The 15,290-nt window shown below is 38.0% G+C and overlaps 1 protein-coding gene across 7 annotated transcripts in view; it reads right to left on the minus strand.

Annotated features, from left to right (window-relative positions):
* The window catches only part of PKNOX1 (PBX/knotted 1 homeobox 1), a 52,317-nt gene that overhangs the window by 19,842 nt on the left and 17,185 nt on the right, over positions 1–15,290 (minus strand). For 4 of the 7 annotated variants that reach the window (XM_075431331.1, XM_075431363.1, XM_075431352.1 and 1 more), the window contains exons 3-5: positions 14,807–14,904; positions 12,161–12,288; positions 10,856–11,027 (exon numbers count right to left, since the gene is read on the minus strand). In XM_075431331.1, coding sequence (XP_075287446.1) covers positions 10,856–11,027; positions 12,161–12,288; positions 14,807–14,857 — 351 coding nt within the window. In that variant the 5' untranslated portion in view covers positions 14,858–14,904. Of the gene's footprint in view, positions 1–3,324; positions 3,370–10,855; positions 11,028–12,160; positions 12,289–14,141; positions 14,346–14,806; positions 14,908–15,290 lie in introns of those variants that run through there. The other 3 variants (XM_075431372.1, XM_075431338.1, XM_075431380.1) reach the window with 3 other exon arrangements.

A 15,290-nucleotide genomic window follows, 5' to 3' on the forward strand; every position in this document is an offset into this window, starting at 1 on the left:
CCTAAGATCAAAAGTGAAGTAAAGCAATCCCATCCACAGATATTATGTGGAAAGTGTGGCTGGAACAGACTCGGTAAACAACAGTCATCCTAAGCTACATATCAGAAATACCAGGATCAGTGCCACATTACGCCCTGACCCAAGAAAACAAAAAAGTGTACAGATGAATTTGAAATACACTGAGAAGGCTCTTCTGTGATTTAGCATAAATTTGTCACACAGATTGCTAGGGAGAGTGAAAGGTATAGGAAATGGCCTGCCATCTTGCCTAGACCACAGACACAATAGCTTTTATTTTTCTATAAAATTAGAATGAAGAGGTCCCAAAGTTTGTCACATTGTTCATCAAAGCTTAAAGTAATCACACAGTTCTTCGGTCCTAGTGCTTTGAAGTTCCCCTGCAACTGTATGTCAAAGATTAACAACTTGGGAGAAAAATCTCCTAAGAACTTTCAGAGGAGGAGACTGTTTCTGAAATATAAACCATTAAATACAAAGCACTAAATCCAATAGCAACTCCATGTTTAAACAAAAATTGAAGTACAGGAGATATGTATGTGATGAGATTACTTATCAAGCTTACCGCAAGAAAAAGACTCGCAAGCTTGGATAGCTAATGGTATTACATATTGCATAAAAATAGCTTAGGTGATTGTAAGGGTCATAGTAGAAGATCAAAAGCTAAAATCAAATCCAGATGGTCTAAAATTTCATGAAGCAGTAGGAAATCCAGGACATTCAAATGTGTACATAACACACTGGCAAAGTAATTACTTGCTTTATTTTTTGTACAGCGTGCCATTCCCAACATTTACTTGCTATGCTCGATCGCCACAAAACATTTCCTTCAGTTCCATGAAACTGAATAGATTATAATTTTGAAACATAGTGCAGAGCTTGATTTTAGCATTATTTGGAAAAATTTGTCCTATATGAGGGATCATTTACCTCGCCAGTGCACCAAATCCAATGACCAGGAACAATAGCTTACTAAATAATCCACTTACTACTTCTAACTAAAGCAGCCAACTGGGAGCTGGAGTTGTCTCTGTTCAAAGCACCTGAAGGAGATCTAAGCAGGCAAACTTCTGGGGGTGCTCCCCTCTCCCCATGATGACTTTAGCTTTCTTTGTGACAGATCTTTTTCCTGTTTTCTCAGTAGAAGGTATTCCAGTTTTATGACACTCACCCAGTATAGACAATGTTAAAATAAACAAGAGAAAAAAAATTGAGTGACAACAAAAAAGGAAATCTTATCCCTTCTCAGAATTGAGAAAAAAACAAAAAATACATATATCTTTAAAAGCATGGCTGCAGAAAGTGGTAGACTGAGGCCGTTCATCCAAATTAAAATCTGGTAACTCTTACGACCTATGACACCACAAGCCTTTGAAATAATAAGTGCAATTGCCCAGCACTGAGGTATATAAAACCGCAGTCTTCTAAAACAGCCCTCAGCAGCAGTTGCTATTTAAACTGTGTTTAGGTACCTTTAAACACAACCAAGTTTAGCTATGCAAATTTAATGAGATTTTAACACAAAACAAAGGTTATCTATCTTTAAAGATATTCGGTTCCTTTCAGAGTTATTAATGATTGTTCTGTAATACTGCAATAGCCAGTTTCAGAGAGAAAAAAGCTTATAAACTGTAAAATTCTTCATGTGGGGCAGACCAACACAGAGCACATGTATTACTGAATGCCTTAAACATTCAGCTAAAACTGAGGTAACAGTAATATGTCTTCGGGCACATAATATTTAACGGTATTAGTGACTAGTTTTGCTCGGTCAGGAGGTGTTTTTTTTTTTTTCCTTACATGATTATCCATATTTATATTATTTATTTAACAGCATTTGTTTGGAGGAAAAGTAAGTTCTTTCTTCAGCTTAGATTTAGTTTCAAACTGGTGGTTTGATACTTCAAGTGAAAATTGAATTAAAGTTAAAATAACCATAAACCAAGAATTAGTAAGACTATCCAGGTTTCTGCAGAGCCACACACAGTCACACTTACAGGGAGCTGCGCTACATGGTTAGGAAGGCAAACAAAACTTCATAATTATGCCATGCCCGTTACCAGGACTTATTTACTCATTTACAACTACACTAATTGTGGCCATATGGCTCCTGCTCTCTTGCAGCATGGGTGGACCAAACTTAAGTTTGTTGGCAGAAGTTCACTTTTTTCCTTGAAACTAAAAAAAAAAACCAAACAAACAAAAAAACCCCAAACAAAAAACCCCCAGGAACTCCTGCTAAAATCACACATGTTGAACAAAGGTAATACAAAGAATGCTTCCAGACAGATCACAGCAGCAGTACTATTTCAGTCCTATGTTCTTAAAAGACACACCTTAAAAATCTACAACAACCATGGGTTTTTAATTTAGTGCTACTAAGTAGAATATGCCACCGAACAACAAATTTTTATAACCCATATGATTCAGCCTTTTCAGCTGTAGAAAAACCTGGAGCATCATTTCAGAGATATGCACAGGATGGAAGTAACCATGAGATATACCTATATTATTGAAACTGTTGTAAATAAAGATAATGGTAAAGTATTAAGCAGAGTAAGATTATTGAAAAACTACCAGTTCTTGCTAAAACTATCCAAAAACTATCTTGCTATCCAGAGCATATTCGCATATAAATATATCATATATTAAATTCAGAGACATCTTTAGCCCTAAAATGCTTTAGATTTTGCCTGCATCCTGTCTCTTCAGTGCAATGGGCACAGAACACACTATGCAATACCTTAGTCATAATCCCCAGCTCACCTTTGTTAATCTAAAGCATATACCCACATTTTTTTAACACATTTCAGGGCATGTAACATAAACACATAGCAAATACGTATGTGGACAAGATACAAGAAAGAATCTCAATATATGGACAAGTAATCTTCTCACTCAAATGACTCTTCTCATGTGCAAAACCCAATTAAAATATGTACATTCACAGCTCACCTACCTTCCTGAGCAAATCCTTCTGCGGCAATTTAGGTCTTCAGAGGAAGAACACAAACTCTGTCAGAAGTGGTATTTTGTTTTCCTTTGTTTTAATTTGATAACCTCTCTCCCCTATTTTGAGTCCCCAGCTACGAGACACAGCTACGAAAGGTATGACTAGAGGTTTATAAGACAGCTCTGCACATTACAATAGTCAGAATACCTCAGAAATGCAAAAGCACGGCTTGTTCAGTCAAGAACATTCAAATGACACCAGATGGCTTTACCACCACTACAACTTTTCCTGACACATCTAAAAATCCCACAGGATAGTCTTTGAGAAGAGGGTACTGAACCAAAAATCCTTACCCAAACGAGACAAAAAACTCAGAGGTCTTCAAAAAAGGCAGTGTCCTGTTCAAATACAAAAGTGAGAGTATATTTCACAACCCTTGTTTTGTATTGTTTCTAGACTTGATAAAGCTGCAAGTAACTTGCTCTGACTTCACAGCTCACCCTACTTTGTGCAGGAGGTTGGACTACAGATCTCTTGAGCTTGTAATCCAACTTGAATCATCCTATGGCCCTATAAATGTGGGAAAATTAAAAGAGCCACTCATACACAGCAAGAGCTTACTCTGAAGAGAAGCTATGTAAGAGGTAGGAATCATCCTGAGGCAACATGATGTTTCTGCAGTGGCTGGGTTAACTACAAACAACAAGAAGTGTTAAGTACTGAATGTCTTAAGACATAATATAACCTGTGAAAGCTCTAGAAATTATCTGCTGAACAACTTCTTAGACATGGAAGAACCTGTTTGTGTAAGTCCTAAGCACAAAAGGATACTAATAGAGAACAAAGAGAAGTTGATTGATTGCTTCATTCCAAGATCTGTTTTATCTGTGAAAATGAGGTAGAGATGGCAAAGGGTAAGGGGCAAAGGAGCACCAACAGATGATATTCCATGTTATGGGGATACAGCTGGGCACACTTCCATGAAGCAATTGCACTTGGGTACCTCTGGCTAGCAATACAGACCACCAAGATGTGCTTCCTAACAGCAAACACATCTCTTCTGGTACTGATACTTGACAGCAGGACTAAGGTGGATGAAAAGTAACAATCCAAAAAGAAATGGAAGAAGTAAAGCTCTATGAAAGAAAGCACACTTCCAGTCTGCTAAGTAAAACCTGAGCACAACCTTTAGTTTCCACTTCCTTCCCACAGGGACCAGGAGTTGAAAAGGGGAGGTCTGCAGCACTTCTTGCAGCTATTCACCATTTAACAGCAAGCACAGAGAAGATCAATGGAGACACAGACAGCATGAGTGACCAAGAATCAGAAAAGAGAACAAAATTATTGAAAACCAGAAGAAACCCGTAGAAGATATTTCAAGAAAAAGTATAGTAGTTCTGGCTCCAATAATATGCTGTGCTATGCACATCTACAAAAGCGAAATATTTACTGCAAAAAATCATAGAATTGTACCTCTCTCTTATCTCCCTGAATAACCTAAGCTGTGTGGTCAGAGCCAGTGGAGTTGGAAGGGAAAAGTTTAAAAGTTCTGTTGGTGGCCAACACTTCTTGAAGAGCAAATGTAACTGCCACAGAAAAGCCGCTTTGCGTATTTATCAGGGACAATTGCCTCTTCTGACTAGCAGATGAATCTGCATTACAAGTAAAGACATATCTAGAACGTCAAGACTTCCTACACCCAAGAGCAAGCTGATAAAATCCGTCCAGGAGCCAGCACTGAAACCTCAGTTTTCTTTCAACAGATCTTAGAACCGAACTTTGCACTTTCCTGTGATATGCTTTTCCTTGGAAGTAAAAGAGGTATCTTTTACACCTCTCAGACAAAGGAACAGACAACAACTGAAACTCCACGCTTCAGGGAAGCCATAACACAATTTTGTGGGTTTTTTTAGTGCTGCAGGTTTTGAACACACACCATTGCTGACTCTGTTACATTAATGCACATATAGAAAAAAAACAGGAACATATAAATCAAATAAAAAAAATATGCTTAACCCAGGTCATTTCACAGAGTACCTTAAAAAATCATTTAAAGAAAAAAAAACTTTCACAAGAAAGTGCTATTTTTCTACTTCTTTCCAAGTTCTTACAAATTCTGAGAAATTCTTGCTCTTCTAAACATGCTGAGGCCTAATACCAAAGTTCTGACCCAATCCAGAAGCCATCAATACTTACAGAAATGTTCTCATCCATTTCATTGCAAACACCCTATTTTGACAATGTGCCTGATAAAGTCAGACTTGGGAAAGATACTGCAAAAGTAAAAGGTCTAGCAACACTATTTCTAGCAACACAACCCTTCACCATGCCACTTCAAGATCACCAGCTGACACTACTGGAGTAGTTAACTAGAAAGAACAGAATCCCTCCATCTGGATAATTAAAATTATTGAAACCTGGTTTACAGGCCAGGCTTAGCAATACATGGATATCCTTAAAATTAAGTTTCAGGTGGATGCTACCTGTATTTCCCAGTGCCGAAATCTTTTACAGTACTAATGCAGGACACCACCAACTAATTTAGAATGGGAACCATAACACCAAAGTAATAAGGCCATCTATACTGTAGCTTACCAAGTTAGAACAACCTTACACGGCTCTTGATGAACTTCCTTTCTGGTCGAACCAATCTAACGCCTGTGTCAGCCAGATTAACATTCTGTGGTCCTCTGGATGAAAGCGAAACTTTTCCTTTGGAATATTCTAAGCATTTCAAGTAAGTGTGCAATGTGAAACACTGCTAGGATTGTAAGATGCCCTATAATCAGTATCTGTGACCCTTCACAATTTCTGTTTCCTAGTCAATTAGCCTACAGGCAGTATAGAGCCTGAAATGATACTCTGCTGTTTTGGAGCCATTAGTTTAAGCTCCGTCACAAAAATCCTGCAGTGCAGTTGAGTTCTACATGCCACTTTTTGGACAGGACTTGAATTTGGCTCTTTATAGTACTAGAACGTTCAATTCATCTGTTTAGCTCTGGCTCCAAGTTGAACGATTGTTATTGAGCAAGTATTTACACCTTATTTGTTTAACTCTGCTGGGGTCAGATAAGAGCACAGGTGGAAAGCAAGCAGTTGTGTAGCCTACCTGCTCCACCTTTGTGGCTTGTTCCAATTAGCAGTCTTCATTAGCTTCTCCTTTCAAGTGAATGGTTGATTTAACATTGGAGTCAAAAAGGGAGGGACAGCAAGAACAGAAGACATAACAAAGGTGCACAATATTAGAATCCCTCTCTATTAACAAGAGATTTTTAATCTCTATAAAAATGTATATATTTATGTGACACAAGGCAGAAAATAATGCCCAGCTACAGCCTTCTCTGTGCAAGCACCAATATCTCAAACTGAAAGAGAGACTGAAAACCATACTAGCTATTTCACAACTTGACAGAAACACTTCTGCTCTTCTGCTCATTGCCCCTGATAAAATGAACAGCCTGTCAGAATGTCAGCTGTTCAGAGTCCCCAGCCTTCAGGACAGGCAGAAGACAAGTCGCACTCAGATTTCATTTGGCATCTAGTAATAGAAAGTCATAGCTAACAATACGACTACAGAACAAGAGTTCATTGCCAAAGATTTTTGTTTTTGCAATGTGGTTCCAGTTTAATATAGCACTGACCTCAGCACCCACGGAATATGAGACATGAACAAGTATTTCCTCATCCATCTCAAGCAAAATCAGCCAGATTTCTGCAGCCCATCAATAAAGGTGAATACCACATAAACCAAGAGACTTTATCATCACTAAAATCACAAACAGGTCAATCAGCAGGAAGGACTATTTGAACACAGCAGACCCATCTCCAACCAAAGCAAGCCAGATCTGAGAGAATGTTTGTGTACAACCAAAAGCATGCGAAGTAGGCCAAGGCATGCAGGATCTTTGGGAAACTGATCTTTGAAGGCTCACAGAAACCACAGAATAGTTGAGGTTGGAAGTGACCTCCGGAGATTGTTTAATTCCCCCTCCCACCCCCCACTCAAAGCAAGGTCAACTAGGGCAGGCTGCTCAGGGCTACGCTGGGTTTTGACTGTATCCAAGGATGGAGACTCCACAACCTCTCTCGACAACCTGCTCCGGTGTTCAACCACCCTTACAGTAAAAGGCTTTTTCTATGTTTTAATGAAACTTCCCATGTTTCAATTAATGTCCATTTCCTCTTGCCCCTTCACGGCACCACTAAGAAGACTCAGAGAGTCTGTCTTCTTTATTCTCCTGTTAGGTACTTAAATATATTGATAATACACCACCAAATCTTCACTGTTGCAGGCTAAACAGTCCCAGCCCTCTGAGCCTCTCTTCATATGAGAGGAGCTCTAGTTCCCTAATCATCTTTGTGGTTCTTTGCTGGACTCACTCCAGTATGTCTATGTCTAGTAGTGGGGAGCCCAGAACTGTACCCAGCACTCTAGACGTGTCTCACCAGTGCCAAGCAAAGGAAAGGATCATGTCCCTTGACCTGCTGACAATGCTCTTCCTAACACAGCCCAAGTTAGTTGAATTTCTTTGTCGCAAGAATGCACTGCTGTCTCATATTTGATTTGGTGTCCACCAGGAATGTCAGGTCGTTTTCTGCAAAGCTGCTTTCCAGCTGGGTGGCCCCTAGAGTGTACCCATGCATGGAGTTATTCCTCCCCAGATACAGGTACAGGCATTTCCCTTTGTTGAACTCCAGGAGATTTCTGTTTGCCTGTTTCTCAAAAAGTGACAAAGTACCTCCGAATGGTGCTATTCCTCTCAGTTTTGCAACATCTGCAAACTTGTCAAGGGTACACTCTGTCCCATCGTCCAGGTCATTAATGAAGATGTAAAACAGTATTGGTGCCAGTATCAGTCCCTGGAGTACACCGCTAATAAGTAGCCTTCAGGCAGACTTCATGCTACTGATAACAATCCTTTGAGCCCAGCAGTTCACCCAGTTTTCAGTCCATATCACTGCTCATTTATCTAGTCCATATTTGATCAGCTTGTCTATGAGAAAATTATAGGAGACAATGCCAAAAGCCTTACTAAAGATAAACCACATCCATTGCCCTTTCCTCATACACTGAGCAAAGCTACGACATTCCAACTAGTAGATTTCAGATATGCTTCTGAGAAGAAACTGGGATTAGAGAGACAAGGGAAAACAGTGTATATGTGTTGAATTCTGAGAGTTACAAATGAAGAAAAAACCCCAAGGCATAGCAAGTCAGTGGACCTGCTTTTTGGAGGCAAGTATATTAAAAAAAAAATCTCTGAAAAAAGAGTTATGGAAAATTTTATTGGTGTCTTCAAATTCACAGCTGAAGTGCAAGAAGCACTCTGGAGGTGTCACTGACAACAGTAACAAAACCCCAAACACATTACAGAGTGAAAGAGATAAAGAAAGAAGCAATACCAAAATTATAAGCATTCCTGGCAGTCAACTTTCTAGCTACCTGGGTCAAACCACAAGATCCTGAAACTGGTATGCTATTTGTGGAATTCTGTGTGCAATTCGTCCTTCAACAACCAAAGGTTCCACAAGATTTTGTACACAGGCAAACTAGCATCTGTGATGAACTGCAGTTTTTAGCCTGGATTTAGTCTTCCTCAAAAACTAATGCCTTTTTAAGCTATTTATCTCCTTCTCCCTCAACAATGCGCTCCTCTCCCCCTTCAATTTGCCTGAATGCTTTCCGATCCAAGAAAGGTCTAAAACAATGGTACCAGTGGCCCTCAATATCCAAGAATTTCTGCATCCCAGTGGAACGGCCATAGTCTTCACAGATCATCCCATTATAACCATTCTGAAGTATTTACTTCTGCTTACAGATGTAAGACAATCATCATATTGTGCTGCAAATATTCCATTAAAGTAGTACCACACAACTTAGATTTCAAATTAAAAAAAATTTAAAAAGCAGAGCACCCCACACCACTGCTGCTCACACTAGGGCAGTAAATAAAGAAGAGAATTATCATTTATTTCCCCTTGCCTTTACTTCTCTTCTTTCAGATTCTATTTTTAATTCCTACAGTGACAATAGTCATTCTGCTACAGGGTTTATTCATGTAACTGTTTTAGTAGGTATGTCAACGCCTTCTGCTACTTAGAAAACTAAGTCACTGTCTGTATCAATAAATATTCTCAGGTTAGCTGCATCAAAATTTGCCCACAAAGGTCTAATGATTAAGATATTAAACTGAGATTCTGGAGGTTCAATTCTGTTCTAGTTGTAACTTTGGTCAAAGTGGCCAATGACTGTTCTTCATTTATAAACTGAGAATCTTTACACTAATACTAAGCGTATCATTATGTAGCATGTTATGGGTCCTCCTTTAGCTGCTTGACCGTTATTCTGAAGGGCACTGTTTTGGGTCACCTTCTAACACAAAAGCCTTAACTGAGCCTCAGAATGTTTCCAAACTGAAAATAAAAGCTTCTGTAAGACAAACACCTCCACAGACAAAGCTGTAAGAACTTTTTGAAGGCACTCTTGCAGGTGGATTAGTGCAAAGTGAATTGTGTTAACTTGATCCATCCTTGAAGATGATTTAATTGGAGGTGAATTTATAGTTACATAGACTAAGATCATTGATGCAATGCATTAAGATATTTCAGTCCTGGGCACTGTAACCTACAGTTGAAAGGATATAACAAGTAGCTGAGAAGGCAACTTTTTATGTTTCTTTAGCCAGAGCTGTAAAAGCTTGGCTCACTCTAGGACATACTGTCTTCTGCCTTCTTTACTCTCACACTGGTCTAATTATACATAGAGGCTCTTGTAGCTTTATTTTCCATGACACTATTTAAATACTATCTTCCCAGAACTTCGGTACACTAATGACTGGTCATAAAGTGCTTGGAAAACAAATCAAGTTATGCAAAATGACTATTTAGGCTGCTTGCAAAAGCAGCCAAAATTGACCCCTTTTATGCGACAATATGTGCCCCTCCTAACATGCTATTCACTGCAATGCTCCTGCCAATTCTAAACAGCATCTCAGATTTATTTCTTGTTTAAGTCTTTGTTTTGTGTAACATTTTTCTCCAGGTACACTACCTTAGCCTCCCACACAGGACATTATTTGACCACATCAATCTTTCTAGATATCAGCTTTAAAACACTACCTTTTCTGTTGTTTACAGCCTCCCAATAACATAAATATTTTAGGTAGCTTCTTGTTTTATGAGGTAGACTCAAGGATGAAGACTTGTTTCACTACACAGTCCCTTTAAAGGAATGGGTTTTCAAAAATTAAACAAAACACTTGATGTCTATAATTCTAACATTCTTGAACGTGATAAAATCTAGTTGCAACATGACTCTAAAGAGAGAAAGGCAGAGATGTGCTTTGAGAGGGAGACTAAGGGACTGAGGAAATCACAGCTTCATCACAGGAAGGACTTTCAGAGAGCCTAAAGGAGACAATGACACATAAGAAAAAAATCTGTCTGTGTTAAAAAGAGTTTCTAAGCTCATCTTACAACAGCTCTTCTCCCACATTAACCCTGATTAAAAAAAAATACTTGGAAAAAATCTACATTGGTTACATGTTTTTGATAAATACATGTTATACATTTGACACTAAAATTGATTTGCAGAGTCAATCTGGCTATGGCAAGTGTATGTTTCTGCTTGTCTCTAATATACTGATCTCAGTCAGTTTAGAATGGGAAACAATTGTGAAGGGCCCAGTAAAAGCTTACACGTAAGAACAAAAAAGTGGTCAGAAGAAATTTTTTAAAAAAATGTTTCTCAGCATTAACATAAAGAAGAATCTCTTGTAGGAAGAAAAACATGAGGAGAAACTATAAGCACCAGAAGAGATCAGAAATTAGCAAGAGGCAAATCTGATGATTTTTTCAGAAATAAAAGAAACAGCTTATACATACCAAATTATCAGTTTCTGGATCTTCACAGAAAAAGGGTTTTCCTTCTTTCTCCTGCTTCCTTACAAAATTTTCAATATCTACATCAAAACTAGCAGAAGTTGTGCCTTCTGAGCCTTGTGTAGATTGTTCACATTTTTCAAACAACAGTGCTAACAAGGGAAATAGTGGATGCCTAGAACAAAAGTTAAAATACATGAATAACTATTTTCACTTAGGTGTACACCACTGACAAGTAAGACATCTAACTCATGTAAGATAACACTCACTCATAAGAAACAAAAAGACAAGTCTTGGAAGAGACTGCACATCACTGGCTATAGCAAAACATGATGAAAGTTTGGGTTTTCTTCATTTTGATTTACACACACTCTAGAGGCAAGTAAAGCACTAGAGTATGTGTATTTAAATAAAGAGAACAATCACAAGCTAAAAAGCTATGACACTTTAATTCACTGTAATTGACTAGCAAGAAATACATTAACACAGTGCATCAGAAAAGATGATTAGGATTTACAAATAGAATGAATGCTGATTTAAATTATGAAATAAAGTCTAATAAATTCATTCATTCTTCATTGTGGGCCTTATTTATACATTACATACAACTTTACAGAACCAAGAATAGTATCCAGGCTACACTCAGAGACTTCCTGTGAAATAATGCTCAGAGCAGAAGATGATTTTGATAGCACAAGTCTGTAAATGAGTGGATACATCTTTGTGCTTCAGGTTTTTTGTTCTGTATTTTTTTAACCTGCAAACTGGTAATACGTCTTTATAAAGCATTTAGAGCAAAAGAACACTTAACCTTATCAAAACTGGGCATACTGCTTAGCACAGCACTTGACACTGGAAAATCTCAAATTAGCATGTTTATACATCAACACTTAATCCAGATTGACTAATTACTGGGTAAGAGGAGGTTATCCCTAAAGAAAAGGGAGTAAAGATCAACCTAATGACAACAAAAATAAAATCGCACATTAAAGATAAAAACTACTGTATAACAAAGAGTGACCATAGTTCAACAGTCTGAGTAGCTTACTAAATTTCACTTGTATTTTAAAGGTAGCCATCTTTAGAATATCCTTTAAAACTATGCTGAAATCAAAGAACTCCACAATACAGGAAAGGTTTTTTTCCTCAGCTGAAGACTGACAGCGAAGCTAATTTGATCTCATTCTTTCCCTGCAAACTACTGAGACAGCCAAGAGTATCTGTTTTTAAGCTACTTACTATTAATTAAAAAAAAAAAAATCCTCTACTCTTTACCCTTCAAAAGACAGAACACAAGTCCATTACTACCTGTAAATGGCCTGCTTGTCTGCATCCATTGGAGTCTGAGATTCTACAGGGGCAGGACTCACCCCTTCTGCATCAGTTTCAGAGCAGTTGGGATCTTGTTCAGTTTTTAACTCTGTTACTACTTGCATCTGTAGAAAAAGAGTAAGTTATAAGTAAATCTGTATGCTTGACGTAAAATAAGTGCACTGTTTTCTAAGGAAATAGCAATGCAAAGGGCTACTAAATTGCCAGAAGGTTGGTATGACTTGGCAGTTACACAAAATGCCATAGCAATAACAAAACCCCTCTTTCAATCCTTGACACTTTTTGATGGGTAAAGGTCAAGTTTCAGCACTTGGCTCTAAAATCGGAATGACATATATTGGTAAATTGTTACAGCATTTTGTCTCTGAAGTGACTATTTCTGGAACAGGCCAGAGTACACTGCTCAAAAAAATCAAAAAGTCTATGGGGATGTCTGCTTTTATGCAGCCTTTAGGATGAAAACAACTCAAAGGAAAGTTTCTACTCTTAAGTTTTCCTTCTTATTTCTTACTGTACATTATATCAGGATACTGAAGAAAAGGGATCCTGGAGTTTTTCTTGCCCATGAAAATGCACATTCTCTTACAAAAAACTGAAATACTCTGTGTCCCTCCAATCTTTCAATTATCATCAGCATAACCTCCCCTGACTTTTACAATTCAAATTTACATATTGTAATAACAAATTATTTTAGGAACATCAAGCTACTGGAGAAAACAGCAGTAACTGCTTCCACAAATCCATTTAACATACAGTTACACAATCTGCCACCACTGGAAAAACAATGTAAAGCCACAGATTCCACTGACACCTCCTAATTTGCACTAGAGCCTGGTAATGCCTTTTAGGTGCTTTGAAGGTGTTGGAAGTGGTTATCCCATCACCGCCAGCTAAATATCCTTCAGACTAAAAGGTCTTAAAGGAACCTGACCTCTGAAAGTCATGGTTTCTACCCCCCAACCCAAACTCCTTTGTTTTCTCCCCTTTGAGCACTGGGAACATAAACACAAGAAATCACTGCAATCTTTTCTTCTACTTTAACCCTAACAAGTTTTATCTCGAGTAGAGAACAGCCACTGTTCTGTATGTCACCAGGCAGTCACAACTGACACCTGCAGAAAGATAGTATAAAGAACGCAACCCTCTGCCCTCTTTTCCCATGAGGTGTATGTATCACGTCACTCACAGGAACCCTCCGAGAGGACAGCTGGCCTCCATAAACTATTAGAGAATCTGGCTCTGACAGTATTTAATCTATCTCCACACAACATAAGCAAAAAGAATTTATACTACTCCTAACTAGAAGTCTGGGAGAACCAAAAGGTTTGTGCTTCACTACTTGTTGGGGCCAAGCCATCTCCTAGCAAAATCAGAAACTGAGAAAATGCCAGCATATCCTACCCAGCAGAGCAAGCTGCCTTGCAAACAGCTTCCTTAGCAAGCATAGAAGATTCTTAAGCCAGAATGCTTGCAAAAAAGATGTAACTAATGGACACATTTCTTGGCTAATGACAAGGAGGAGGAGCAAAATAAAAGCAGATGACTCATACAAGCAGTTATAAATGTTGAGCCATATATCTGCAGAGATTGAAGGGAGAGAGCATGTTCAGTCAGGGCTCTATCTCACTAGAATGAGGAAATAGCTCACTTAAAACTGTAAGCTATTTTCTGTGAGCCATTTCCAAACTACAAAAGCAGCAGGCGCCCAAATTACTTGTCTGTCTTGGTCACTGAGAGCTTAAAACACAAAGCAAACAGAAAGAAAATGTTCTCTCCCAATACATGTTTATGTAAAGAACGGAATACTTTCACTGACGTGTTACAGGATGGCATGTATTTGCTGTGGGCATAAAGTAAAAGATGTAAGGTAGGTGAGAGGAGAGAGAAATTAGAGCTGCAATAAAAGAAGGAAACAACAACAAAAATCAGCAATCTCAGATTGCATTCAAATAAACACCTTTCTGTAAGAGATGGGAAAAGTTGTTGTTTTTCTTCTGACTGTTCACCGCTGTTGCCATCTGCTGACAGAAGTACTTGTATTTACTGCTTAAGGCTGACACATAGGAACATAAAATTGGGTCTTCAGAGTACAGGCCACCCATGACTTGTCTCCAGTTAACAGTATTTTAATTGAGCAATTCAAATTGTTGCAATACACAGCCTGTTGTACGAAAAAGAAACCTCATGACCAGACACACCTGAGTGTTTCATTATTCTAGCTACTCGTTAACAGAAATAACAAACTGAAAGCCTACTGACCAGCTTTCTAATTAGCAATTCTAATCAATTGCCTCATTAAAATGAATTCAAGTATTTTACCAGTTTTCAGCCTGCAGCATAATTGCATCAACTTTAATGCAGTCAAACTAGCATATAATTCTAGATAAGTAAATTTACCCTCCGCTTGCTCAAGACCAACAAGTCCTCATCTAAACATTCTTCCCAAGTGAAGTCATGCAAAGATTAGCTAAGCCTAAGTATCCAAGTACAAAAGAATAGCAGCTTATCACTCTAAAGCTCGTTTTACAAACAAGAACAGATACCTACACAATGCCAAAGACACAGCTAACGTTTTTCTCTTGCTAACTGTATTTAGATCATAGAGAAAAAACACACACCTACCTGTTGTCCATCTTGATAGTTGTCTATACTTAACGTCTGTGTTGCCATCATGGTTAAGAAACGTTAGTTATGTCAAATCATCGTAAGTGTAAACAAATCTTCTTAAAAAAAAAAAAAAGGTCAGTTACAGAAGTGACCACTTAGAATCTAGTTCTAAAAGGTGAAAAAATGATAAAGATTTATGCACACCTCCATCCACACCTCCATCCAAAACACATCGAGTTTATTGAAGATTATATTTATGTGCATTTTCTCAAAATAAAAAAAAAGAAAAAGTTGGAAAATGCAAGAGGTTTCATCAGCAAAAAAGTTCATTGTATCATTTTATATTTTAATGCAAGATTTTTAATAAGAGGCTGAGGTTGTTTTACATTTACAAACTTCGAGTAAACGTAATACATAAAATCTAGAAATGAGCAAATATTTATGTTTCTGTGTTTTGAAAAAGGCTATCACCACATTAAGCATTACTGTAACTGAAATA

This window comes from Opisthocomus hoazin, chromosome 1, assembly GCF_030867145.1.
Source record: "Opisthocomus hoazin isolate bOpiHoa1 chromosome 1, bOpiHoa1.hap1, whole genome shotgun sequence".
NCBI classification, from domain to species: Eukaryota; Metazoa; Chordata; class Aves; order Opisthocomiformes; family Opisthocomidae; genus Opisthocomus; species Opisthocomus hoazin.